The sequence below is a fragment of the Salvia hispanica genome, chromosome 2 (genome assembly GCF_029641045.1).
Source record: "Salvia hispanica isolate PSC_SH4W2 chromosome 2, Shi_PSC_v1, whole genome shotgun sequence".
Taxonomy (NCBI): domain Eukaryota; kingdom Viridiplantae; phylum Streptophyta; class Magnoliopsida; order Lamiales; family Lamiaceae; genus Salvia; species Salvia hispanica.
Window position 1 is genome coordinate 33,882,435 of NC_142693.1, and position 27,933 is coordinate 33,910,367.

Genomic DNA, 27,933 nt, shown 5'->3' on the forward strand with positions numbered 1-27,933 from the left:
CAAATGCATATAGTTGTTAAGTTATGCTCATTTAGGTGTACAGTGTACAGTTTGTTTTGCTCGTGTCCGATAGGTTCCATCTTACTCCGGTATGGATTTAGGAATCTATAGAATAGACAGCAGACACTGCAACACTTTTTGCAGTAGATGAAGAAACTGCACCAGATAGGATTATGAGTTACTTATTCCCCCGATTTGAAAATGAATTGAATACGCATTAGGTAAATGACTTAGCTCACCTAACCGGAAAATCAAAGCCACAAAATAACAGCAGCTCAAATAAAAAATAGTAAGTAATTTATAATATAAAACGACAGCTGAATTGTTATTAACAGTGCAGAAGATGAACCAAAAGCTGATTCAACATGAACCAGAATACCTCACTTGCGCTTGAGCACAACAAGCAGTTGAGTAGACTTAATATACCCAGATTCAAAAACGTGCGACATTTCTTGAGCTTTGTCTGAAACCTTAGCGAACATTTTCTCAACAACAGAATCTCCAAAGTGAGCTAGAAAGACCCCTTCCAGTGAAGCTCTCATGTGCATTATGGAACTAGCTACATCAATGGGTCCATCAACCTTGGACCTTGGATCTGTGAGCTCCATTTTCTCAATGCTAAAACATCCATTATTTTCTATCACCCTCTTCATCTCCCCCATTTCTGGAGCATAGACCGGCAAGTTGAACTTGTCTATTTTATCTTTATCTACAACTCCCTCATTAGCTAACTCCATTAGGCTATATCCAAAGTAACTGAACAGGACACCAGCAGGGTGGTTGGAATGGGAGACTCCATCAGGAGTTCCCGGCACGACCAGAACCAAAACTCCTCCTTTTACAATCTCCTCAGCTCTCGCACTCATAAAACATGATAAATCCTTTTCGTACTGATCAGAGTAGGCCTTGACGACCTCTTCGGGCGCTCCGGGGTAGTGGATTCTGCCCTCGTTATGCACCCCTTGTGGCTGCTTGGAGAGCCACTGGAGAGCGTAGGAGGAGTGCGCCACGGTGATGGATCTGTGGGGAAAGAGGCGGCCGTGGAATGAGCCCGCCACCGCGGCAGCGTAGTACTGCCTCTCCAGTGGGAGGGAGGCAAAGAGGGTGTTGAAATCATTGCCGAGGTGGTCGTTGAAGAATACTTGGAATTCTAGGGTTTCGGAAGGCCATTTCTTCTGCACTGCTTCTATTAGATTTTGAACTGTGAAGAACGTGTTTGGCCCGACCGAACACCCTAAATCTGCTATTGCCACTTTGGTCGACATCGACTCAACATCCAGGCTCCTGACCACTGCTTCTTCTATCATTTCCTTCACTGCATCCGACGCTAGTTTCTGCGCCAGAATGTAATGAGATTAGAGATTCGATATTACTAATTTAGTGCAAAATGATATGAAAATCTGTGGTGAACCTGGTATTTGGAGTTTTTGGTGTAGCTGTATTCAGAATCACCACCTTTCATTGGAAAAGTTTCACCCATTTCTGCACTTATCTTTACTTTGACAATATCTAAACTGTAAGATTATGATATATCTTTCATATGATGAGTAATTAAGAATCAGAGGCAGTTAGTAATGAAGTACTAGTTATTGTGTGAAGGAACCAAAAGTCAGACTTGTCTGCTTAACATATCTTCCAACTTTGGCCGGTCAGATTCAGTATATCATCAATAGAAAATAGAACAGATTTGGAGGTTGCACCATAATTATATAGAAAATAGTAGAATGACATATGCCATGAGGCCCATGACAAATAAGTATTTACTTGTAAACAATACTACAATACCTCAGATCCAATCAAACCCAGTTTAATAATCTTTCATTAGCTAGTCGGTTCTAACTTCTAACTAAGTTCATTTATCAAACTCATACAATTGAGCTCCAATCAGCAGCATATCTGTTATTCTTTACGTCCCACTTAAGATGTCCATTTTTTATATTTAGAAATAAATATATCTTTTCTCTCTTCATTAAAATGTGCAATCACAATTTTCACTCTAATTTATCACACTTAACAGGGTTCCAGTCTACTTTATCACACTCTACTTTGACACACTTAAGAGGGGTGGATCCTCTGTTGTTCCGCAACACACCAAATTATGCTGTTCTCTAAACGCATAAAACAAAGAATGAGACGACATATCATATTCATCTCTTTTCCTCTTAATATTTTATTAATTATGGTTATGATTTTCCCTTTAAATACTAAATCAACTAAATTTATAAATTAGCATACTCCTTCCGCCCCAAGGAAGATGACCCCTTCCTTGGTCGGGATGGGATTTTATGCAGCTTATTTTGTGTGTTATGCTAATTTAAACCAACTGTTTGTTTTGCTCGTGTCACATAGGTTCCATCTTTCTCTCTCTCTTGAATTGTGGATTCTGCAAATAAATATAGTTGTTATATTATGCTAATTTAGACATACTGTTTGTTTTGCTCGTGTCGTATAGATTCCATCTTACTCTCTCTCTGTCATGAAATGTGGATTCTGCACATAAATAGAGTTGTTGAGTTATGCTCATTTAGACGTACGGTTTGTTTTGGTCGTGTTGTATAGGTTCCATCTTACTCCGGTATGGAAGTAGGAAACTACATAGACTAAGACAGCAGATATGCAACATATTTTTTTACTAGAATCACTAGATGAAGGAAACTGCACCAAATAGAATAATGAGTTATCTTGTTCAATGAATGATTACACATTAGGTGAATGACTTAGCTTCACCTAATCAGAAAATTAAAGCCACAAAATAACAACAGCTCAAATCAAAACTAGCAAGTAATTTATAGTAATATAAAACAACAGATGAATCCTTATTAATAGTGAAGAAGATGGACCAAAAGCTGATTCAACATGAACTGAGAATACCTCATTTGCGCTTGAGCACAACAAGCAGTTGAGTAGACTTATTATACCCAGATTCAAAAAAGTGTGACATTTCTTGAGCTTTGTCTGAAACCTTAGCGAACATTTTCTCAACGACAGAATCTCCAAAGTGAGCTGAGAAGACCCCCTCCATTCCAGCTCTCATGTGCATTATCAGTTTAGCTACATCAATGGGTCCATCAACCTTGGACCTTGGATCTGTCAGCTCCATTTTCTCAATGCTAAAACACCCATTGTTTTCTATCACCCTCCTCATCTCCCCCATCGCGGGAGCATAGATTGGCAAGTTGAAATTGTCTATTTTATCTTTATCCACAACTCCCTCATTAGCTAACTCCATTAGGCTATTTCCGAAGTAATTGAACAGGACACCAGCAGGGTGGTCGGAATGGGAGATTCCGTCAGGGGTTCCCGGCACGACCAGAACCAATACTCCTCCTTTCACAATCTCCTCAGCTCTCGCGCTCATGAAACATGACAAATCCTTTTCGTATTGATCCGAGTAGGCCTTGACCACATCTGTGCCCGTGCCGGAGTAGTGGATTCTGCCCTCGTTATGCACCCCTTGAGGCTGCTTGGAGAGCCACTGGAGAGCGTATGAAGAATGCGCCACGGTGATGGAGCTGCGAGGGAAGAGGCGGCCGTGGAACGACCCTGGCACCGCAGCAGCGTGGTACTGCCTCTCCGGTGGGAGGGAGGAGAAGAGGGTGTTGAAATCGTTTCCGAGGTGGTCATTGAAGAATACTTGGAATTCTAGGAGTGTTTCGGATGGCCATTTCTTCTGCACTGCTTCTATCAGATTTTGAACGGTGAAGAACGTGTTTGGCCCAACTGAACACCCTAAATCTGCTATCGCCACTTTGGTCGACCTTGGTTCTGCATCTAGGCTCCCGATCACTGCCTCTTTTATCTCGTCCTTCACTGCATCCGACGCTAGTTTCTGCGCCGGAATTGCAATGAGATCAGAGGAATCCTCAGTTACTAATTAAGTGCAAAATGATGGCGATATAAGTATTTACCTGGTAATTGGAGTTTTTGGTGTAGCTGTATTCAGAATCACCACCTTTCATTGGAAAAGTTTCCCCCATTTCTGCACTTTGACAAGATCTAAAATGTAAGATTATGATATATTGTGTGAAGGAACCAAAAGTCAGACTTGTCTGCTTAACTCATCTTCCAACTTTGAATGGTCAAGTTCATTATATCATCTTCCCATAATAGATAATTGAACAGATCTCAAGGCTGCAGCATAATTATTTAGAAACGTAGGCCATGACAATATAAAGTACACCAATCACTGCAGCATTATTATTTTAAAAATATGCATTGTTTTATTAATTTTTTATTTTAGGTACCTGGTACTAGGGAGTTTTGTTATAACTGTATTCACAATCACCACCTTTCATTGGAAATGTTTCCCCCATTTCTGCACTTGTCTCTAATATCATACATTATTCTCTGTACTTTAATACATTATCTATTTTCTTTAATATATGTGGAAAAAAGAAATGTCTCTATTATCTAAAAGGAACGGAGGGACAACATAGTGTAGTTATTTTGAAAATAAGACATGCACCATGATGCTATCACTGCAGCATTATTATTTTAAAAATATGCCATGACAAATATTAAGAAAAAGAAATTCCAACACTTCCATATACTTTTTAATTGAAAGATACTCAACTTACCCCAGTTTTAAGAATGTGACTTATGCATTTGTTTTATCCGTCAATCGTCATAAACAAGTAAAAATGAGAGTATAACAAATACTCCACTAGAAGACAACCTAGCATTTGAATTTCAAGAGCCCGAGCATTCATGGACTTTCATTTTTTGAACATAAATGGTTGAATATCATATTGTTTTCTTATTTCTTTGATTTTTATTTGAGTTTAATTAAGGAAAGATGGTTGTGGAAGATAACAAGTCCTAGGGTTGAGTATTTAGTTTTCGGTTCTTTTTCTTTTTTTTTTTCAAACTGAACCGAAAAATCAATTTTTTGTGAAAATAAAAATTGTATCAAACCAAATTATATGTGAATTATAAGAACTGATCCTGAACCAAAAAAATCAAATGCATAGATATATCCAACAAAATACACACATACAAAAAAATCCGAAAAACCAAAATTGCACAATATATGAAAAAAGCTGTTAAAAAATTAAAAATTATTTTTCTATAATTATCACAAGAATATAGTATTGTATCGTATCGACTAAAATAAGAGAGTTGTTTTGTTTTTTGTTAAAAGAGGAAATCAATCACTTGCAGTAGGATAATCAAAAATGGAAAGTTGATCACTTAGTGTTGAACGGAAGGAGTAATAAAAGGCAATTTGATATTTTTATTTTTTTTTCGGTTATATATATCCGAGCAGAACCGGAAAACCAAAATTTGTGTTTGTTTCGAATCAGATACTCAGACATTTTTCGCATCCCACACAAGTTCTTGCCAGAATCAAAACATCTTATTGTGATTAGTGTGTGACTAGAATTACATATTAAAATCACATCACATAGACAAAAATCGATAATCATAAAATTTCAAGTTTTATTAAAATCCAAGTCACACAATACAATACGTGCAAAGATTGGATAAGCCCAATTACTACATTTTAGAAAGATGCACAATTATATTCACAGTTACAAACTAAAGTGCCACCAACTCCATTGGAAGCACAAAATCCTTGCCCTTCTTCGAATGCAGCCATGCAATATTCTTGACAATCTGCAGGGATACAACCTCTTTTGTCAAATACTCCTATAGTCGTGCATTTTTTTGCCCATTCACTTCAAAAACTGCACTAAACACAACTGCAAAAACAAATTTTAAATTTTTTTCAATAAAAAGTACTATGTTTAAAATTCTGAAATAAAATATATCTATATATATATACATGATAAGACAAGGAAGAGAACTAGAGATAATTTAGCCATTCTATTAATTATTAATTCAACCTTTTTTTTTGCTCGCCTCTAATAATATATTTTAATGGTGTGCCATTTTCTCACTTATATAGGGCCTGTAACTAAGCTATATCCAAAATAGGAAAAGATATCACATTGTATCATATATAATAAATTCTAATTATTCACTATTATTAATTCAACCTTTTTTTTTGCTCGCCTCTAATAATATATTGTAATGGTGTGCCATTTTCTCACTTATATAGGGCCTGTAACTAAGCTATATCCAAAATAGGAAAAGATATCACATTGTATCATATATAATAAATTCTAATTATTCACTATTTTATTTCAAATATTGTTAATTTCCATGTATAGTAGCGCCAATTAAGCAAGTACTAATACACCAAAGTCAGATTTGGCTGCTTAATCAAATAGTATATTTTTATATTGGGTGGGGCATGACTTTCAAATTCTTCTCTTTATAGAAGATTTGAAGTTATCATTAATATTATTTTAGAAATGGCATGTGCCGACCTGTATCCTAGCTTATTCTCGCTGAAGAATAGTACTACTTGGTATTCTATATATTATTTCCTTTACTGCTTCTGAGATCAGAGATTCGATATTACTAATTTAGTGCAAATTTATATGATGATGTATAAGTTTCATGGTAATTGGAGTTTTTGGTATAACTGTAGTCAGAATCACCACCTTTCATTGAGTGTGATGAGTATTTAGATAATCAGCGGCAGTTACATGACGTTATGCATTAATAGAGTCGTTTTCTATTTTGAGATAATCCACATTAAAAGAGTTGTATCCATTTTTGAAAAAAATTAGCACATTTTTCTTTCTGCAATTATCTAGCTACTTTATTTTCTATCATACGTTATTCTCTCTACGTGGTGACTGATAAAAAGAAATGTCTCTATTACCTAGGAGGAACGGAGGGACGACATAGTGTAGTTATTTTGAAAATAAGCATGTGCCATGATCCTATCACCGCAGCATTTTTTTATTTAAATACTAGTAAGAAATTCCAACATATTCATGTACTTTTTAATTGAACTTACCCCAGTTTTTAAGAATGTGACTTATGCACTTGTTTTATCTGTAATTTTGTCATAAACAACAAGTAAAAATGATAGTACTCCACTAGAAATAACCTAGCATTTGAATTTCAAGAGCCTGGACATTCATGAAATTTCATTTTTTTTAACATAAATGGTTGAAGATCATGATATTGTTTTCTAATTTCTTTAATTTGTTTGAGTTTAAGGTCACTTTCTAGTCCAGGTATAATTTTAAATTTTAATACCATCTGCAACAACCTGTGAATTAAATTCAAAGTCAAAAAGCATAAACATCGAACTCAAAATTACTACAACTTAGAGGTTGGAACTAATGCATTCATAATTTCAAATTATATACTACTCCATAACTATATACAATAATTAATTACTTGATATCTATTGAGATTCATTTCAAAATTGCTAATCAAATTGCAAATTGGGATGTATGATATCTCGACACAAGTTAACAATAAGTGCCAACAACTAAGGCTGAAAATTTTGAAGGAATTCGATTTTATCATACAAAATCAGAGCAACAATGTTCTTGACAATTATTGAAAATAAATGCTACATAGTTAAACGTACAGAACTTCAATACTACTGTATAAAACTTTGGCTGAACACTAAACTTGAGAGAGTGAAAATATACATCAATGACACATTTCATGAGCTATTGATATTTCTTATATCCAACTCTAAATGATATTCTTGTGAGCCGCTGTGAAATAATATGTTCTTGTATAGATGTATTTCGTTATATTTAACTAATATTACTTTGTTAAGAGGATGAAAGATGGTCGTGGAAGATAACAAGTCCTAGGGTTGGTATTTAGTTTTCGGTTCTTTTTTTTTCAAATTGAACGATAAAATCAAAAGTTGTGAAAATAAAAATTGAACCGAACCAAACCGAACCGAATTAAATCTAAATTATAAAAATCGATCAGAACCGAAAAATTAAAATTGCATAGATATATCCAAAAAATACAAACCAAAATCCAAACTACAAAAGTCGATCCGAAAAACCAAAATTGCACAATACAAAAATAAACTGGAAAAAAAATAAAAAAATATTTTTCTATAATTATCACAAAAATATAGTCTTATCAACTAATTAAAATATCCAAAACAAGTACAAATATAAAATCTAAATATTATTACATTTATTAATTTATAAAGCAATACAAATAGAGTTTGTTTTTAGTTATAGTATATACATATATATTATACAATATAAGTAGGAGTATAATATTAAAAGGAAATTTGATTTTTTGATTTTTTTTTTTCAGTTTTATATATCCAAACAAAATCGAAAAACCAAAATTTGTGTTTGGTTCGGATCGGATACTCGGCTATTTTGCCCACCCCACACTAGTCGATGCGAGAATCAAAACATATTAGTGTGATTAGTGTGACTAGAATTACACATTAAAATCACATCACATAGATAAAATACTCATAAAATTTCAAAGTCTTACTCAAATCTAAGTAACACAATGTGTGCAAAGATTGGATAAACCAATTACATTCTAGAAAGATGCACAATCATATTTGCATTTACAAACTAATATGCCACCATCTATAGAATTGGAAGCACAAAATCCTTCTCCCTTGAACTCAGCCTTGCAATTGTCTACACAATCTGTAAGGCTACAACCTCTGTTGTCAATTATAGTCGTGCATTTTTCTCCATTCACTTCAAAAACTGCACCAAACACAACTGCAAAACAAATTTTAAAATTTTTCCAACGAAAAATACTATGTTCAAAATTCTGAAATAAAATATATCTATATACCTGATAAGAGAACGAAGAGAACTAGAGATAATTTAGCCATTCTACTTAATTCAACCTTTTTTTTTTAATACTAGTAATATTATATTGTTCGCCTCAAATAATATGTTGTAATGGAGTGTCATTGTCTCATTTATATAGGGCTGTAGTTGAGCGATATCCAAAATAGGAAAAGATATCACCTTGTCGTCCCAATAAATTCCAATGACTCACTATTTTATTTCGTTTCCGTATATAGTAGCGCCAATTAAGGATGTTTTAATAATTTTGAACGAACACAAAAAGTCAGATTTGACTGCTTGATCAAATACTATGACTTTCATATTCATTTCTTTATAGAAGATTTGAAGTCTACATCATTATTTTTTTTGAAATGGCTCCTAGCTTATTGCAAGTATAGTAGTATCAATTATAGTATAACACTAATTAGGCAATCAATTTTTGTATAAATTATAACCCAGAGTCACATTTGACCGTGGCCCATGGTCTCAAGACAAATTTTAAAAATTCAGAGGTATTTTTTTTTATTTATTTTAATTATAAAATTTTAAATATCAGCAGTATTAAATTAGCTATTGAGAATTTGAAATTTTGTTATTGCAAAAAAAAAAAAAAAAAGGTTTAGTTTCTTGTAAGTAGATAAACCTTTTTAACTAAAAAAATGAGTACCTACATAAGTTTTTAATATGGATCGAGTTTGACGTTATCCAAATCTCGCCAGCTAACATTCAATAATGTATAATCAATTTTAAATTAAAAGATATAGTTGAAAAACTTTGAAGTCTTGGTAATGTTTTCCTAAGTGTTGCGTTTCATCGAAAGTGGTCACAGTAAGAAGTAATTAAGGTATTCCTAATCCAGAATAGTTGAACAAAATAACGTATAGTTCCACACATTACTATATAAACAAAAGCTTCACGTATCGTATCGTGTCGTATCTACTACTCCATTCATTCACTATCAATTATTTTGATAGTGGATGTTTTAAGAGAATTTTATTCATAGATAATTATCTACTATACCAAATATGCGCTAAGATTATGCATGATTAGATGTATAATACGCTCATGGAACTAGTCAGAATTTTGTGACGTCGAATGGTTGGAGCATTACTAAAATTAAACAAATATTAATTTATGATATAAATAAAAAAACGTTAGAAATCACTCATATAATCATATTCAATTCATACTCTTAATTGATTATTACTAGCTTAATTTGGCATTTAAGATATGGACTATAGTATAGAGCCATTCACTAAATTGTGAGTAAATAATTGAAATTATCTTTGACTATGTAATTGAAAATGATGCATAATTAAATTATTAGATGCAAAATTAAGGTAATTTAATGTCACACTCTAATAGGCGGTTACATCATTTGGTCAAATTCTAAAAGAATACTATTTTACCACAAAATGAAATGAATTAAAAGTAATTAATGAGAATAATCATTGTAAGTTTGTAACTGCTACGTTAAAATTTAAGTCATGATCTAAGTTGAGTATATTTTTTATTGTAGTAAGTAGACTTTTTTTTTTAACTCATGATCTAACTCATGATAATTATGGTGATAAAGGTTAATAATTTTAGAAAATTTGTTCTATTTATAAACACACTATGCTTATAAACATTTAATTATAATAGATTTACTATAAACTACATTTAATAGAATATTTTGAATTTAAATGAATTAATATTTATCTACAAATATTTATATTGTGTATTTGTTATTTATGATTACATACAATTTTTACATATACTAATATTTATATGCCAATTCTTGAGTGTTTATTCTTCTTATTGTATGTAATATTACTACAATTTCTATTGATTTTATAATAATTTTTGGAACTTTTATGAGATGTTCAATTTATTTTGTAATGCATAGATAAACATTTTTATAATATATCAACAAACTTTTCAGCATGTGTAAATAAGTGTTTTGACTATTCCTATATGTTGTTTCATTACTCAAATTTCTACAGATTTCATTATGTTTTTTTTGAACTTTTAAGATATTTTGTTTATTTTGTAATATATAGAGAAATATTATGATAATATACAAATAAATATTTTATTAAATAAATTTTAAATTTTCTACATTTGATGCATAATAATTTAATATTATATCATTTACAGAAACAAGTTGTAGAGCATAGTATGTTTTGCTATTTAACGACACAATACAAATTTTTTTATATTTATTTGTTCATAAATTAGTTGAAAGAAATCTTTTTTGTTAGAAATGATTTTTGTAACTAAAAATTTTCTTTACTTTTAAATTAATCATTATGTATTATTTACTAATGTATTTTATTTTTTTTAATTTTATTTTCAAATTATTACATACAATAAAAGGAATATTAGAAAAATGTGTTTGTTTAATTTTTAAAATTTGTATAAATATAATAATAAATTAAAGATCCGTACATAGCACGGGTGTTACACTAGTCTAATTAATGACGTGAATGCTGCCTACTACTATATGATAGGTATTTGGATTTTCGTTCTAGAAATACTTGATACTAGCCATTTGTACTATGATTTCCAAGTTTCTCTAGTTTTATTTGGGCAAATTGCCTAAAAAGTCATAAACTTTGGGGAAAGTTTAGTTTTTCCTCAAACTATAAAAGTCGTGCCTAAAGTCACGAACTTTATTGGATCGTGCAAATTTCTCAAACTACCCGACCTGACGACATATTTCCGTTAAAAACTTATCCCATGTGGCATGCCGGAGCTATAACTTGGCAAAATTTCCAAATTTTGCTTCTATTTTGTTGGTATACTCTATCATTTTATTGGCTACTATCAAATCTCATCATTTCTTTAAATTGGAAAGTTTAAACTATAACTCCACAGCGCACACTTATTTCTCATAGTATTATCTAATCTTGAGGTGGTCCCCTCAAAAATTCAAATCTCGTCATTTCTTTAAATTGGAAAGTTTAAACTATAAATCACAAAAAATTAAATAAATTCTTCTCTCCACATTCTCGCTATGTGTTATCTCTCTCTAACCTTCACACGTCTTTGAAAATGTGATGTTGAATTGAATATAAGAACAATCAGTTTTTTGGCACGGTGACTTGATATCCGCACGCTCCAGCATTACTTGAAATTCGCACGCTTGAATTCACATGGTGCTTTAAATTCGTACGCTCCAGCACATACTCACAGTGACTCTCACATTGTTCTATTAGGATGACTTGAAATTCGCACGGTGCTTGCGACTTAATCGCGATGATGGACGATGGGTTTTGGTCATCTGACATCGTTTGGCATTATTTAGAGGGTGAAAAAAATAATTTACTTATTTTTTAAATTTATTTTTAATTTTCTATATGTTTCACTGTGATAATAGATTATGATTTACACAAAATATTTTATACCAATAATAAGAAAAGAGATTTTAGCAAGGTATGGGGAGCTTAACCTTTTCCTTGCTTTTATGCGTTCATGTTGGAAAGAAATGAATATATTTATGGTATTTTAAGAAGAAAAGAAAGGAGAAATTATACTCCCTCCGTCCAAACTAAGTTGGTATAAATTTTCGGGCATGAATATTAAGAAATTGCGTTGAATAGATTAGATGAAAGTGAAATACAATAGAAGAGGGATAAAAGTATGAGAGATAAGAGAAAGTAAAGTATGTGATTAAATAAAGTAAGAGTGATTGAACAATTTATTTTTTTATCAACAAATGAAATGACTCAACTTCGTTGGGATGCCCTAAAAAGGAATACGAATCAACTTAGGTGGAACGGAGGGAGTACATGAAAGAGAGAGAATTAATAATTGTATTTTTTATTATTATGGAGATGGGATAATAAGAGCTTAAATAGAAAATCAAAACTCTATGTAGTTCCGACTGTCTGTTTACAATCTTGTTATCCTGAAAGAACAGATAAAGAAAATCAATTGTGGACTTATAACACATACACTTGACTTAATTATATTCTAATATCCTATAAATTTAATTTAGATTAAATTTAGTAAAATTTCTTCAGATGTGCATTGTATTCTTTCGGGAGATAATGGCAGTAGTGGGAGTTAGGCACAGGTGGGCTGGACACCAGTTGGGCCTCTATTGGGCCCTCAATTGCAGTTTGTGGAGGATAGAAGCAATAACTTTTGTTTGCATAAATAAATTTTATTTTTTCACTTTGATTGTATCTTATTTCGTCATTTTTGGGCATCCTTCATTACGTATCTTATTTTATTTTATTATATTTAATAAATAGAACATATAATATTTATTATTGTATTTAATCAACAAATCTACTAATCTTTTTCGCCCACAATTTTTTCACATTTTTTAGAATCACGATGCCTAAAAATAAGATAGATAAAAAAATCCAATTCGATGGGATTGACAATTTTTAATTTATTAAGAAGGGTAATATGTAAATATGCAAGTATAATATTCACATTTTGGTATTAAACTATACAAAAGTATGCATTCAATATGCAAAAACCAGGGCCTTCTTAAGTAGAAAAAAAATATCATTCAATTTCATGCAAAAATAAATTCAAATCCTAAGTAGCTAAACTAAGTAAGTGAAAGCAAAAAACCTATCTAATCAAGCTATTGAAACCTAACGATGACGCAGGAGATGTCGTCCCTGCTTTTCCTCGACAGGCGCCTCATCAACAAGACGCTTCGCTGCTGCGTGTGGATCCTTGATCGCTTTGATGGAGTTGACCACATCTTGGTTTGACATTACCTGCAGAAATGTAAGGGCAAATAAATGAGCCCTCAGTTGTAAAATCGACTCAAGAATGCGTATAAGGAAAGTTTTATGGATAGTATCGCACAGTCCACACTCCATCGCTCGCTAAAATTAAGAACTCAACGTCATTGTCTATTGTCTGGACTGCTAATCTGCTATATCAGGCTCGGACGTCACATGTTTCTTCAAGCTCTTGTCCCCGAATGCTCTGGCCACCGCCAGCTGGCCATCAACGCGAGGAGCGTCGCCTGTCACAATTGAGAAAAAGAGGGATTATTGGTAGAAATTAGAATCATTAATTCAGATAATGTAGATGTGTACCTGGCCAGTTTGACACGAATCCGCCCTTGCTCTCAATCAACTTCTTTTTCCTAGTAGTGTCACACCCCGTGCGATGATGCATAACCCATTTTATTTTCATTACATTTAGATATGGAAATGATGGAAACCTTAAATGGTTAATATATTCAATACTCTGCAACCACACTCATTGGCTTAGCCTCTATTGATAAATATATTGATAATAATAATTTTAGCAATAATATTTGTGCAAATGCATGTACCATTAATTTATTTTTATATTTATTTAAATCTTAAAAAAATAGGCAATATATATACATCACAAAAATAATACTATAAATATGTATACAAAACTAATTTAGTCTTGAACTAAATTAATAAAAAAAATTAAATTATTATAAATTATGTATACAATCTAGTTTAGTAAAATTATAATGCGTGATCATTATTTTTCATTATGTCCCAAATTCAAATCATAATATAATTAATTACAAAAAAGAATTTAAATCTAGTTATGTGACATAATTTTACATAATCTCACCACTTTTATGTGTAGTACTTGAGATTCTACACAGTTCACATAATCAATCTCAAAATGATACCAAGATTTAAATAAAATAATACTTGTAAACAATGCAGATAGTATTACCCTGAACACCATAACCTTAACTATCACATGTCATGATTCACACCCCTAAATATGTGTGATATGTTTCCTTAATTAATTTAAACTATTCAAGGCAATGTACCATATCACCATCAAATGTTCTTGTTTGTCTATTTGTTATAAAATAATCAATCTTCACGTAGTATAATTTTCGGCCAGTCAATTACGTATAATTCGTATATAAAAAATATCTCTAAAATTTAGCCATAAAAAATCGCTTCCAACATCACACATATATATATTTTCATTTCAAAACGGAATATATCCCTACAATCAAGCCCTAATTAAAAAATGCTTTCAACATTACATATATACTACTCTATTTCTTTAAACTAGTGTTATCACCCGTGCCATGCACGGGCCAAAATAGTTTTCACATAAAAATGAGAAACTATATTATTATGTGGGTTTTAAAAATCAGATATGTATATGATCCTTCGTCTCATAAAAGATGTCACACTTAGATAATGACATGAAATTTTAGAAAATGTATTTTGTGTATTAAGTGAAGAAATAAAATATTTATATTAATAGAAGGGGAACTTTTTCCAAAAAATAGACAACTTTTGTAATACAACTTAGAAAAAAAAGTTTGACATCTAGAGTATAAAAGGGATCCGAATCTAGTAAATTGTCACTAAAACGTAAAATGTGACATGTTACCAAACATCTAAAAATATAAAAAAAAATTAAAATAACATAGCCGGCTAGCCGCATATATTGATTGAAACATCTAACATACGAATATTATTAATTATTGAAAATTTAACATGCATACACAAATTTTTAATAAACATTATCACTAGTATAAAACAGATTATTTGCACCGATGTGCATTGTACTGCGGAAGAGAATGATGTACCTTAACTATTTATATTCACTTTCTTAAAACATATGCGTTAAAGAAATAGTATGCCACTATGCGGATGGAGTAGTAGGGATGCTGTTAAGATAACGATTTTCTTAACGAAGAATTGCTGTCACGAACCAATAACACACGATTCCGGCGTCCCTAAGCTTGGGATCGGCGGCTGAAACAAAACGGATAGGTTGCTGGCGCGGAAGAGATTTCCATCGGCAGCGTGAAGGGTTTTGTTGTTTGTGTATCGCACAAGTATGTGGGCAAAATATTACTTCATTAATTGAATGACGGAATTAATGAGAAGCCCTATTTATATCTAGGACCCTAGGATTGGTTCGACCTAATCCTATACATCGGGAAAGAACAAGAAAACCCGATGGATCTTATAAACCGCTCGACGCAAAAACCGTTCTTGAAAACAATAAAATAAAATAACGGAAAATGAAACAAATAATTAAACTAAACTAAACAACTCATTGAGGCCATCCATCGAACAGTTGGATCGCTTATTTGGCTAAAAGTCTTGGTAGCGATCCGGCGGTTTGAGTTGCTTTCTCGGCCTCAGGTTCCTGGTTGTGATCTCCCCGACTTTCTCCTCTGTAGTCTTCATCGTTTGCTCCAGCAGTTCCTCTCTCATTGGTGACGACTCCTCCTCCTCTTCTCTTGTCTCTGTCGTCGTTGCTGGTTCTTCAATAAGTAAGTCTTGTGGGTTCGTAACATATGCATTAAAGAAATAGCATGCCACTGTTTATATCATAACCCATATTTATGGTGATAACCTAATAACCCTCATTTTATGGACGAAAAATATCATTTTATGGAACAGAATATCATTTTATGGAATAAAAGTATCATTTAATGCATGCTGAAAAAATATCATTTTATCGGATATAAATATCATTTTTAGCAAAAATGATACTTTTGACCCATAAAATGATAAGATTATTAGGTTATCACATAAATATGAGTTATGATATGACGCACCCCTAGAGTAGTATGTATAAATATTGATTGTGTTTATGATTTTAATTATAAGAATTTTAAAAATTTTATTTAATTCTTAAGCTTCCAAACTCATAATTTCATAATTAAATTCTTAATATTTTGGAATAACATTAACGCTATAAAGTTATATAAAAAATAAATTTTTTTCCTTGGTAAAACCTTATAATTAGCATTTAATTTAGCGAAAATGCAACGAAGGAAGCAGTTTAAAATATTCATAATAATTCGTATTTGATGTTAATACTCTCTCCGTTCTATTGAAATGACCCACTTTCCTTTTTAGTTTGTCCCAACTAAGATGATCCATTACTTAAAATGGAAACACATTTATCTCTACTTTATTCTCTCTCTTTTACTTTACTCTCTTCTCTCAACACACAAAATAAATTTGTATAAAATTCCATGCCGCCCAAGAAATGGGTCATCTTCCTTAGGACGGAGGGAGTACAATTTTATTGATATGCATTAGAGAGAAATGCTTTGCGGGACGACTATATACGAGCGCTTGTAGGCGCCTGCTGACGTGGTGTATCATTGGTTTTTTAATAATATTCTGTCATCAATGCTCTCCCTCTCACCTGTCAATCAATTCTCTCTCTCTCACATAATCTACACACACATTATTGTAGGCTTGTAGCCATTGCAAATGAAACTTTTGTAACAGTTCTCTCAATTTAATGAATTGATGCCTGCGAATTACCGTGGAATTAGGTTTGCACCCACTCCATGGCTTTCTTCAATATTTCTCAGCCGCGCCTACAAGGCGCTCACATAGTGTCGCCCAGAAGATCGTTTCTCATGCATTAGATAAGCTAAAAATTAATGTACGTAGAATTTATGTACAGACAACGCTTCACTATAGTCTATATATATTCCGATAATTTGTGAAACCTCAAAAATTAAACAAATCTCTTACTCATTTTTAAAGATGTATACTGCCTTTAACAATTTAAATAAATACTCCCTCCGTACCACACAGCGGCCCGTTAGAGAGTAGGCCTTCAACCCACTGTCCTGACAGGAGCCCATCTCTCAAGGCCTCACACTTATGCCTGAGAGATGGAAGCTCCCACACGCCAGTAGTGGGATTCGAACCCATCTCCTTGTAGCAATATCTGCTCTCCCGGAACCAACTGCGCTAAAAACTCCTGCGGGCAAAAGAAATGCTTCCATTACTATGGAATGGAGGGAGTAGTATATACGTACATTTACAAATTACATAGCTTAAATAGTTGATACTAATAACAAAGTGGGGCCATAATTCTGTGTCTCTCGATCCAAGCCCAGCACGCTCAAGAGTCCTGATTGGCGATCCGGCCAGCATCGCCAGCTAACCTTCCTCGCCACCATGCTATCACTCTGTCTTGCGGTTTGGTCGCCCACCTGCGTGGATTCAGAAATGCTCAAACGATTTCTTAAAAACCTGCACCTTTAACTCTGACTTCAAGCGAAGAGGAATTTCTCCAATACCGGGAGAAAAAGAGGTCCGTTTTGTAAAATCTCCATTTCAGAGCCTCTCAGGCCACGGCGAGCAAACATATGCTCAACTTAACTCCAACTGCTCAAACGCAGTTTATACTTGGCTCGAGGCAATCTTAATAACCTTCCAGATTTTCTTGCGTGAAGACTTCAGGAGAATTGCTTTCTCCAATCCATTTCTCCACCACCGCACTGTAAAGAAAAATGAAAATATCTCAGGTATTATATTCTTTGTTACACCAGATAAACTATAATAAAGAATTAACGAAAGTAAAAAAAAAAAAAAAAAAAAAAGGGAGGAAGAAATACTACTATCATTAATTAGGCAAATTGTATCTTTACAACAATGTGAAACATCAAAACGAAAAAATTCTTAATAATGTTGAGACAACCTACTAATCACCAATTCATAATACCAATCTCAAAAACAAACCATCGTTGGACCATTCTTGAAATGAAAAGGAGAGAAAATCGACTTAGAGAGAGAATTTTTTGTTAATGAGGTTCTGAAAGTTTTGCTCGGTATTTATAGATAGAAATATTTCAGTTTTGCTCTTGTATAATTTGTTGGGCAAATTGAAAGTTGGCCGTGATCAAGATTGCCAGATTTCTATTTGGAATATGTAACACCACTGCATTCTTTTCTATTTGGAAGGCTACACACGGTTCCATGAGAAATTTACTTTTGTCAGTCATTGTTCTTACTCCATACACATAAATACACTCACTTTTCCCGTTTAACTGCACAAAAATGGCATTTTAGATGCAGCTACACTCATTGTAGCTATAGCCTTACATAGAATGATGGATCATCTCAAAAGAATAGAATAGGTTTTTTTCTTTTTTTCCATTTTCCCGCCAAAAATGCCTCCCAAAAACTCACTTTATATAATGAATGAAAGATTTCGAAAATTCATTACCTATTCCAATGTCATAAATGGAACATAAGCAACATCACTCTTCTCTTTATTCTTCTTCATTGATGAAAATTTTCCAATCTTTGTCCGCCGGAAATGCTATCGCCAATTCGCCACCTAGCCATCCTTGCGACCGTTGCGACTCCATTCACCACATACATTTCATCCCTTTTTCTTTGTCACTTAGTTCTTTTTAAAGAAGATCAAAGGTTATATCTTTTGAAGAAGATTAAGCTTGATAAGGCAAAGAATCATGGCATAGTGTAAAGTTTTTTCCTATGGTAAGAACAAAGGCGTCAACTCTGAATCTTCTATAAAAGAGAAATTGGTGAAAGAGTGAAATTTTAGTTACCAAATACCATATATTTATAGTACAAATATCTAAACTTTTCACTTTTCCTAAACGTATAACATTAATATTGCTTTTATGTTGTTAATTAAAATGGATAACCTATCATTAATATTTTAAAAGTACATAAGTAATACTCCCTCCGTCCACGAATAAGAGTCTCGTTTTTCCATTTTGATCCGTCCACAAATAAGAGTCCATGTTCATAATTACCATAAATGGTAAAGAGACACCACATTCCACTAATTCATTCCACTCACATATCATTTAAAACTAATATATACAAGTGGAACCCTTATTCCACTAGCTTTCTTCCATCCACTTTTCTTAACATTTCTTAAAACTCGCGCCATTTAGAAATGAGACTCTTAATCGTAGACGGAGGGAGTATAATGTAGCGTATCATAAGAATTAATCCTCTACTAAATCTATTGATATTAGCATTGATCTCCTATTAAATAATAAATTCTAACATTGACTCAATTAAATTTATTAAAATATAAATTAATATTAATACAATAATAAAGGACATCAATTTCAAGAAATTTATCATATTAAAAACCGTTTACTTTTTTAATATACGTTTTACAATTTTGCACTAACTGCGTACATTTAAAGTCATACCAAAAACTATTATATATTTAAATTAAATTATAATGGAATTTTTGTTATTTCTTATAAAACTCTTCTTATACATGTATAAATAGATATAGATTAATTCATTAATAGATGACATTTAATATAATTCTTTTCTAATAGTATTACTAACCGTGTTTATTTTTTAATCCAATTCAAGATTATATGTCTTTTGTATTTTTAATAATGTGTCAATGGGATATATAAATAACTGTATATTCTTACTAATTCTCTTCATATTATACACAATCATGGGAGTAACGGTAAATAACTGCAAGAATAATTACTCTAGAATTTATTCATATGATTGGTAGTTATAAATTAAAACTTATAAATATTTAAATTTATACCCAAAATTTATACATATTCAAAATATAGGCCAAAACTCGTATTTTATACTCCCTCCGTCCACAAAAAATAGATCACTTTGTGTATGGCACGGGTTTTAATGTATAATTGGTAAAGTAAGATAGAGTATGAGAAAAAGTAGGTAAAGTAAGAGAGATAGGGAGAAAAAGTAAGTAAAGTAGGAGAGAGGGAATAAAAAGTGGAAAAAATATGAGAGATAAACTTTGCATTTTAAGAAAGTGATCTATTTTTTATGGACGTCCCAAAATGGCAAAAGTGATCTATTGTTTGTGGACGGGGGGAGTATATGTATAGACTAAACTCAATTTTATACGGATGGAACAACTGATAATGAATAAAACTCTGTAATTTAATACTTCAAGCTTTACAATTTAAGCAAAATTCAATCAAACTTCGTGATTTAAATGATAATTATTTGAATATAAAAAATGACTAATTTTCATAGATACTCAAAATGAAAAATCTGACCATTGATTGTGAATAAAAGGAATAGTTCATTATTGGATCAACACTCCCATTTATTTTATTTTTAATATTTTAATAAATAAACTAAATTATTAAATTTATGTTAAAATTAATAAAGTGGAAATATGTTTCAATTATTGGAGTACACATTAAATGCTGCATGAGTCAAAACATGATAATATTAAAATTTTAAAATCTATATCAAGTCAAAATGAGACATTAAATCGCATATCAGAAAGTATTATTCACAAAGAAATCATAACAAGATGACAAAGAACTAGCTAGTGGTATTACTTATTTTCGGGTAAGCACTACAAACAGTTGATTAGAAATATGATGTAGAGCCTTGAAGCAGTCTGCGATCCTTGGAGTCATTGGCTCAACGTTGTCGAACATTTGATCGGCCACGGAAGCTCCAAAATGAGCCGCGAAAACTCCCTCCATGGCCGATCTCATGTGAGTCAACACATTCGCAGCATCAAGCGGTCCTGCCACCTTCGACTTAGGGTTCGTCAGCTCCATTCTCTCAATCCTAAAACTCCCATTCTTCTCTATCACTTCCCTCATCTCCCCAGCCTCGGAATATGGATCTGAGTATATAGCCAGAACATAGTATAGCATATATTGATCTAAGTATATAGCCAGAACAGAACCAGAACCAGACCTACCTTCTCAGCTAAGTCCATGAGACTGTAGCCGTAGAAATCGAAGAGGGCGCTGAGCTCGGTCTGCGACAGGCCGTCAGGAGTTGCCGGCATGACAAGGAACATAAGCCCACCACTCACAATCTCCCTCGCTCTGGCGGCCAAGAAGCATCCTAAATCGGCCGCAAACTGGGCCGAGTAGGCTCTGGCCACGGGCTCTGGGGCGCCAGAGCCGTGGATCCCGGCCTCATTGTTGAGAATACTTGGAATCGTTTCCGAGGTGGTCATTGAAGAATACTTGGAATTCTAGGAGTGTTTCGGATGGCCATTTCTTCTGCACTGCTTCTATCAGATTTTGAACGGTGAAGAACGTGTTTGGCCCAACTGAACACCCTAAATCTGCTATCGCCACTTTGGTCGACCTTGGTTCTGCGTCTAGGCTCCCGATCACGGCTTCTTCTATCATTTCCTTCACTGCATCCGACGCTAGTTTCTGCGCCGAAATTGTAATAAGATCAGAGGAATCTTCAGTTACTAATTACTCATTCCGTCCATGAAATATTGTCCATGTTTGACACGGCATGGGGTTCTAAGAAAAGTGAGTTGAAAAAGTTAGTTGAATAAATGGCCCCACATTTGTATATTAGTTTTATAAGGGTGCGTCTGGTAGGTAGTAAAATATTTAACATGGGTTTATAGTAAATGGGATTTCATGATTTGGTGGATAGAATTGAAGAGTGTTTGGTTCAGCCCATGTAGGAGTTTGACCCAATTTCCAGCGTTTGGTTGAAATGGAGAATGAAGGAAACAAAATCGACCGTGACTAAACTACCCCTCTCCTCGATGATTTAGTTATCGACGCAGGTTCCAATTTGGTGGGACAATGCAGTGGCCTAGCACCTCACCAAATGCCAGTGCTTCAGCCTGGACATCACCTCCATGTGGTGCTGCAGAGCTTGAGGAGAATGCTTCCGTTTCAGCAGGCATTTCACAAGCACCACAGATCCATCTCTCAGCCTTTCTTTATATAGCTGCTCATCAACATTTTTTCCCATAATTCACACAAAACATCATACTACTATTCAACACAAACACAGAGTGACACAGAGCAATATGTACACATACCTGCCCTTCTTCCACTAGATTGGATGGATCAAAGTTGTTCGCCGCCTCCTCCATGTCCTCGTGTGTGAACTTATGGTACGGGGGCCGCCCTATCGATGCCATCCTCATCGGCTGCGGAACATGCCCCGATTAAAAGTGCAAACACCAAACTCATTTCATAGATCAAAAATAGACTAAAACACAATTCATTTTACTAGGATTGATCTTACTTCCCAAAGGAGAGCCTTTCTCCATCACAAAACTCTCACTTCTGAATTCATCAAGCCCTTTCCTCTGCAACCTTCTGTAAATAACAATAATCAACAGCCCCAAAACACCCAATATCGCCACAATTGCACCAATCACTCCAAGCACAATGCCTAATTTCAAGGTAGATTCTTCCCCTTCCTTCCTCCATCACAGAGCGACTACCTTGGTGGAACTATGAACACTAGTATAGATGGTAAACTGAAATTACCGAATTCACAACCACTGGAATCAAGACAAAAATAATCAATTCTCAACTCCAAATTTAGGAACAGCAACATAAAAGCACAATATCTAATTGGAGTGACATTTTTTGAGGCTGTCCCAAATCAATTATTCATGACAAACTGAAATACATATGCAAAATTTCAAACTTTGCTCAAGGGACAGAAGCAAGGAACTACGACAAAATAACATTTTCTAATCTCAAACCAACAGATCGCAATCCACAGAAGCGCAAACTCGAACTAAAACGGCAGCACAGAACGGTAACTAAGCTATCATAATATTAATTAACATTGGAGGATGCAGGACGAAATAAACTCTGCAACCCATACTTATCGAGCACAAATTCAGAAAGAATGCAACATCACAACCACACACAATTCGCATATGCAAAACATTCCCCAACAGATTGAGCTCCTAAACAATGCAATTCGGCTGTGCAAATTGTAAAGCTATAGATGCAGAGTCAAATTTGTTCAAATCAGACCCAAATTCAAACATCAACACCAAATTCATATTCACAGCCAACAGATCGAACCCAAAAATGGACAATTTGACATACCCGGATGAAGGTAGTGCGAAGGAACCAGAATTGAAAAGAGTCCGACGCCGGCGAGTGTAGAATTACACAACAGCAACGACCAAATTTCACCTTCTGGGGTTCACAAAACACAAGTAATTACCGCCAAATGAGGGCAAATTGGCACAAGTAGCTTCCTTTCAGCGTAATCGGCGAAAGCCAAAAACTAATACCACTCCTCACTCTGATATTGTTGACACACTTGCGCTGATAAGAGTAGATGTAGCCGTGAAACCCGACGAATGTATACCGGGTCGCTGGAATGGTGTATGTGCTACCAAACGATGGAAAAGAAGGGGAAGAATGGTGTTTCACGCCATTTACAGGCTACCAGACGAGCCCTAATAGAATGTGATGATAAAGAGTTGGTGAAACGTGGAGTCCGTTTATCAAAAATAGAAAGAAAAAAAAAGCAAAGTGGACAACTTTTCATAGACGATCAAAATGGCAAGACTGGAAAACATTTCACGGACGGAGGGAGTAATTAAGTGCAAAATGATGTAAAAATCTGTGGTTATATAAGTATTTATCTGGTAATTGGATTTTTTGGTGTAGCTTGTATTCAGAATCACCACCATTCATTGGAAAAGTTTCCCCCATTTCTGCACTCTTCTCTACTTTGACAAGATCTAAAATGTAAGATTGTTATATAGTAGTAAAGAAATAGTTATTGTGTGAAAGAACCAAAAGTCAGACTTGTCTGCTTAATTAACTTATCTTCCAACTTTGAATGGCAACTTTGAATGGTCAAGTTCATTAGTGCATCTCCAATGCAAATAGGTCAGTCACTCTCTCTCCCTGGCACGTCAGCAGCACTAAAAATCCACCTGCCATGTCAGATTTAGGCCAGTCATAGGCTAGCCATAGGCCGGCCGCAATAAAAATAATTCAAAATATACTACATTTACGGAATTAACATTATGATTAAATTACCGAATTAAATTTACGAGACATATACGGGAAAATTCATTAATTTTATTTAAATTAAAAAAAGTACATTAACTAAAAATAAAACAAATTACATAATAAAAAAAAATCCGGGCTTCCACACACGAGCCACCGCCCCACTCTACTCCTCACTAATTTATTAAAAAAATACATTAAAAAATGTTAGTATGCCTTGAATCCGTTATAGTTTGCCGCTAGCCGAACGGCGGTCTCGCTATGACATGTTTCTGTTATAGGTCTTAATTTTGTATTGGGTTAGTTGTTGTTGTTCATCGCTAGATGTTGCTCTTGTACAGAAATTTAGAGATAGAGAAAATCGCGTTTATATAGTTTTTCAAAAATTAAAAAAAAAAGAATTAAGAAAAAGAATTAAAAAAAAAAAATTAAAAAATAGCGCTGGCCGATCGGGCCACCACAATGGCGGCCAGCGCATCGGCCAGCCACACGCGATCGGCTAGCTCACGCCGTTTTTTTCGCCGATTTGGCGCTAGCCTGCTCCAATGGTTCGGCTAGCCACGTCAATCGGCTAGCCGGTCGCTAGCCTACCATTGGAGATGCTCTTATATCATCTTCCCATAATAGATAATTGAACAGATCTGAAGGGTGCAGCATAATTATTTAGAACTCCCTTTGCCTCACCTTCTTGGAACTCCCTTTGCGTCAAAAGCTTGAACAGTAGCCACCAATCACCATATATTCTATTCTCACAACATATATATCTCCATTTTAAAATCTTACCTGATAATATGAAGATATAATTATATTTGCGTCTGTTGCTTTTCTGACCTGTGGACTGCTTCCGACACTAGTTTCTGCGCTGGAATTGTAATGAGACCAGAGATTCGATATTACTCCCTCCGTCCCGCTTAATATGACACGTTTTCCTTTTTAGTTTGTCCCAACTAAGATGACACATTTCTTTTTTTGGTAACTTTCTCTCTCCAATTAATACACTCAACCACTTTTTCTCACTCCTATTAAAATATTCATCTTTCTTTATCTCTCTACTTTAATACTTACACCCACCTTCTCTCTCTCCAATTAAACACTTTAACCAATAACTCCTAAAACCCCGTGCCGGCTAAGCAATGTGTCATCTTAGCCGGGACGGAGGGAGTACTAATTTAGTGCAAATTTATATCATGATATATAAGGTACCTTCGTACTTGGGAGTTTTTGTTATAACTGTATTCAGAATCACCACCTTTCATTGGAAATGTTTCCCCCATTTCTGTACTTGTCTCTGATATCATACTCCACATTATTCTCTCTACTTTAATATATTATCTATTTTTTTAATCTTCGTGGAGAAAAGAAATGTCTCTATTATTTAGAAGGAACAGAGGGACTACATGGTGTAGTTATTTTGAAAATAAGACATGTACCATGATGCTATCACAGCAGCATTATTATTTTAAAAATATGCCATGACAAATATTAAGAAAAAGAAATTCCAACACTTCCATATACTCCCTCCGTCCCATTGAAGATGACCCACTTTCCTTTTTGGTTTGTCCCAACCAAAATGACCTATTACTTAAAATGGAAACATCTTTATCTCTACTTTATTCCCTCTCTCTTACTTTACTCTCTCCTCTTAACACACAAAAATTAACTGTATAAAATCCCGTGCCGTCTAAGGAAGGGGTCATCTTCCTTGAGACGGAGGGAGTATTTTTAATTGATAGATACTCAACTTACCCCAGTTTTAAGAATGTGACTTGTGCATTTGTATTATCTGTCATTTGTCATAAACTACAAGTAAAAATGGTTGTGTAACAATCAATCCACTAGAAGACAACCTAGCATTTGAATTTCAAGAGCCCGAGCATTCATGAAATTTCATTTTTTGAACATAAATGGTTGAATATCATATTGTTTTCTTATTCCTTTGATTTTTATTTGAGTATGATTAAGGAAAGATGTTTGATTTTTATTTGAGTATGATTAAGGAAAGATGTTTGTGGAAGATAACAAGTCCTAGGGTTGAGTATTCAATTTTTGGTTCTTTTTTTTTCTAAACTGAACCGAAAAATCAAATTTTTGTGAAAATAAAAATTGTATCAAACCAAATTATATGTGAATTATAAGAACTGATCCCGAACCAAAAAAATCAAATTGCATACATATATCCAACAAAATACACACACACAAAAAAATCTGAAAAACCAAAATTGCACAATATATGAAAAAAGCTGTTAAAAAATTAAAAATTATTTTTCTATAATTATCACAAGAATATAGTATTGTATCGTATCGACTAAAATAAGAGAGTTGTTTTGTTTTTTGTTAAAAGAGGAAATCAATCACTTGCAGTAGGATAATCAAAAATGGAAAGTTGATCACTTAGTGTTGAACGGAAGGAGTAATAAAAGGCAATTTGATATTTTTATTTTTTTTTCGGTTATATATATCCGAGCAGAACCGGAAAACCAAAATTTGTGTTTGTTTCGAATCAGATACTCAGACATTTTTCGCATCCCACACAAGTTCTTGCCAGAATCAAAACATCTTATTGTGATTAGTGTGTGACTAGAATTACATATTAAAATCACATCACATAGACAAAAATCGATAATCATAAAATTTCAAGTTTTATTCAAATCCAAGTCACACAGTACGTGCAAAGATTGGATAAGCCCAATTACTACATTTTAGAAAGATGCACAATTATATTCACAGTTACAAACTAAAGTGCCACCAACTCCATTGGAAGCACAAAATCCTTGCCCTTCTTCGAATGCAGCCATGCAATATTCTTGACAATCTGCAGGGATACAACCTCTTTTGCCCTTCTAAACCCTATATATAAGACAAGGAAGAGAACTAGAGATAATTTAGCTATTCTACTTAATTATTAATTCAACCTTTCTTTTTGCTCGCCTCTAATAATATATTGTAATGGTGTGTCATTTCTCACTTATATAGGGCCTGTAACTAAGCGATATCCAAAATAAGAAAAGATATCACATTGTCTATCGTATATAATAAATTCTAATTATTCACTATTTTATTTCAAATATTGTTAATTTCCATGTATAGTAGTGCCAATTAAGCAAATACTAACGGTGTCTCCCGGTGGCGCCCCTCCCACTCACCCCTCTACTAGCCCTTCCCACAAAAACTGCATGTTACGTCAGCACTAGCCATTCCCATTCCACTGCCACATCACTAGCCTTTCACACTGCACTAGCCCTTCCCACTAGCCCTTCCCACAATTAAATTAATTCACAATTAAATTAAAATTCACGGAATTAAAATTCGACACAAATACGAACGGGAAATACAAATATTTCATTAAAAAAAAACATACATCATTCAAAAAAAAATTACATAGTAGATAGAAAAAAAAAATAACCACATCAGTGTCCACCCCTCCGCGTCCAAACCTCTTCGATGATATCCTCCTGAAGTCGAATATGGGCATTTCTTTGCCGCATGTCGGCAAATGCGCGCAACCGCTCAACCTCTCCATGAGGTACCCCCATGTTCACATTCGCGGTGGCCACGCCGTGGCTTGGACCGGCATCTGTGTCATCTTCGCTGGTCCACTGAGTCAGTTCGTCCCCTTCACTTTCGACAATCATGTTGTGCAAAATGATACACGCGTACATGATGTCGCCGATGTTGGGAATATACCACTGCCGTGCCGGACCCCTCACCATCGCCCATCGACTCTAGAGCGCACCAAATGCGCGCTCAACATCCTTGCGCGCTGCCTCC

The 27,933-nt window shown here is 33.9% G+C and overlaps 2 protein-coding genes and 2 pseudogenes across 3 annotated transcripts; all 4 read right to left on the minus strand.

The window, feature by feature from the left end:
* Positions 1-280: 280 nt before the first annotated feature.
* LOC125219566 (loganic acid O-methyltransferase-like) lies at positions 281-2,509 on the minus strand. Its single transcript, XM_089065619.1, has 2 exons — positions 1,412-2,509; positions 281-1,334 (listed from the first exon to the last, which is right to left on the minus strand). Exons 1-2 carry the CDS (start codon positions 1,478-1,480, stop codon positions 381-383), a joined length of 1,023 nt encoding a protein of 340 aa, XP_088921745.1. The 5' UTR covers positions 1,481-2,509; the 3' UTR covers positions 281-380.
* Positions 2,510-2,642: 133 nt separating this feature from the next.
* LOC125219573 (loganic acid O-methyltransferase-like) lies at positions 2,643-4,111 on the minus strand. Its single transcript, XM_048121593.2, has 2 exons — positions 3,909-4,111; positions 2,643-3,829 (listed from the first exon to the last, which is right to left on the minus strand). The coding sequence occupies exons 1-2, from the start codon at positions 3,975-3,977 to the stop codon at positions 2,873-2,875; spliced, it is 1,026 nt and encodes a 341-aa protein (XP_047977550.1). The 5' UTR covers positions 3,978-4,111; the 3' UTR covers positions 2,643-2,872.
* Positions 4,112-13,147: 9,036 nt separating this feature from the next.
* LOC148932239 (putative protein phosphatase 2C 58 pseudogene) lies at positions 13,148-13,796 on the minus strand (annotated as a pseudogene).
* Positions 13,797-20,632: 6,836 nt separating this feature from the next.
* Positions 20,633-23,857, minus strand: LOC125219594 (putative S-adenosylmethionine-dependent methyltransferase At5g37970; annotated as a pseudogene). Its single transcript, XR_016135216.1, has 4 exons — positions 23,245-23,857; positions 22,421-22,682; positions 22,212-22,322; positions 20,633-21,579 (listed from the first exon to the last, which is right to left on the minus strand). The product of XR_016135216.1 is annotated as a putative S-adenosylmethionine-dependent methyltransferase At5g37970 (transcript).
* Positions 23,858-27,933: the final 4,076 nt, after the last annotated feature.

Bases quoted from the DNA above. Each gene is read 5' to 3' on its own strand.
- LOC125219566 (XM_089065619.1), bottom strand. From the start codon at position 1,480: ATGGGTGAAACTTTTCCAATGAAAGGTGGTGATTCTGAATACAGCTAC. The intron at 1,335-1,411 runs GTTCACCACAGA...ATTCTGGCGCAG, and splicing joins CCAAAAACTCCAAATACCAG to AAACTAGCGTCGGATGCAGT.
- LOC125219573 (XM_048121593.2), bottom strand. From the start codon at position 3,977: ATGGGGGAAACTTTTCCAATGAAAGGTGGTGATTCTGAATACAGCTAC. The intron at 3,830-3,908 runs GTAAATACTTAT...ATTCCGGCGCAG, and splicing joins CCAAAAACTCCAATTACCAG to AAACTAGCGTCGGATGCAGT.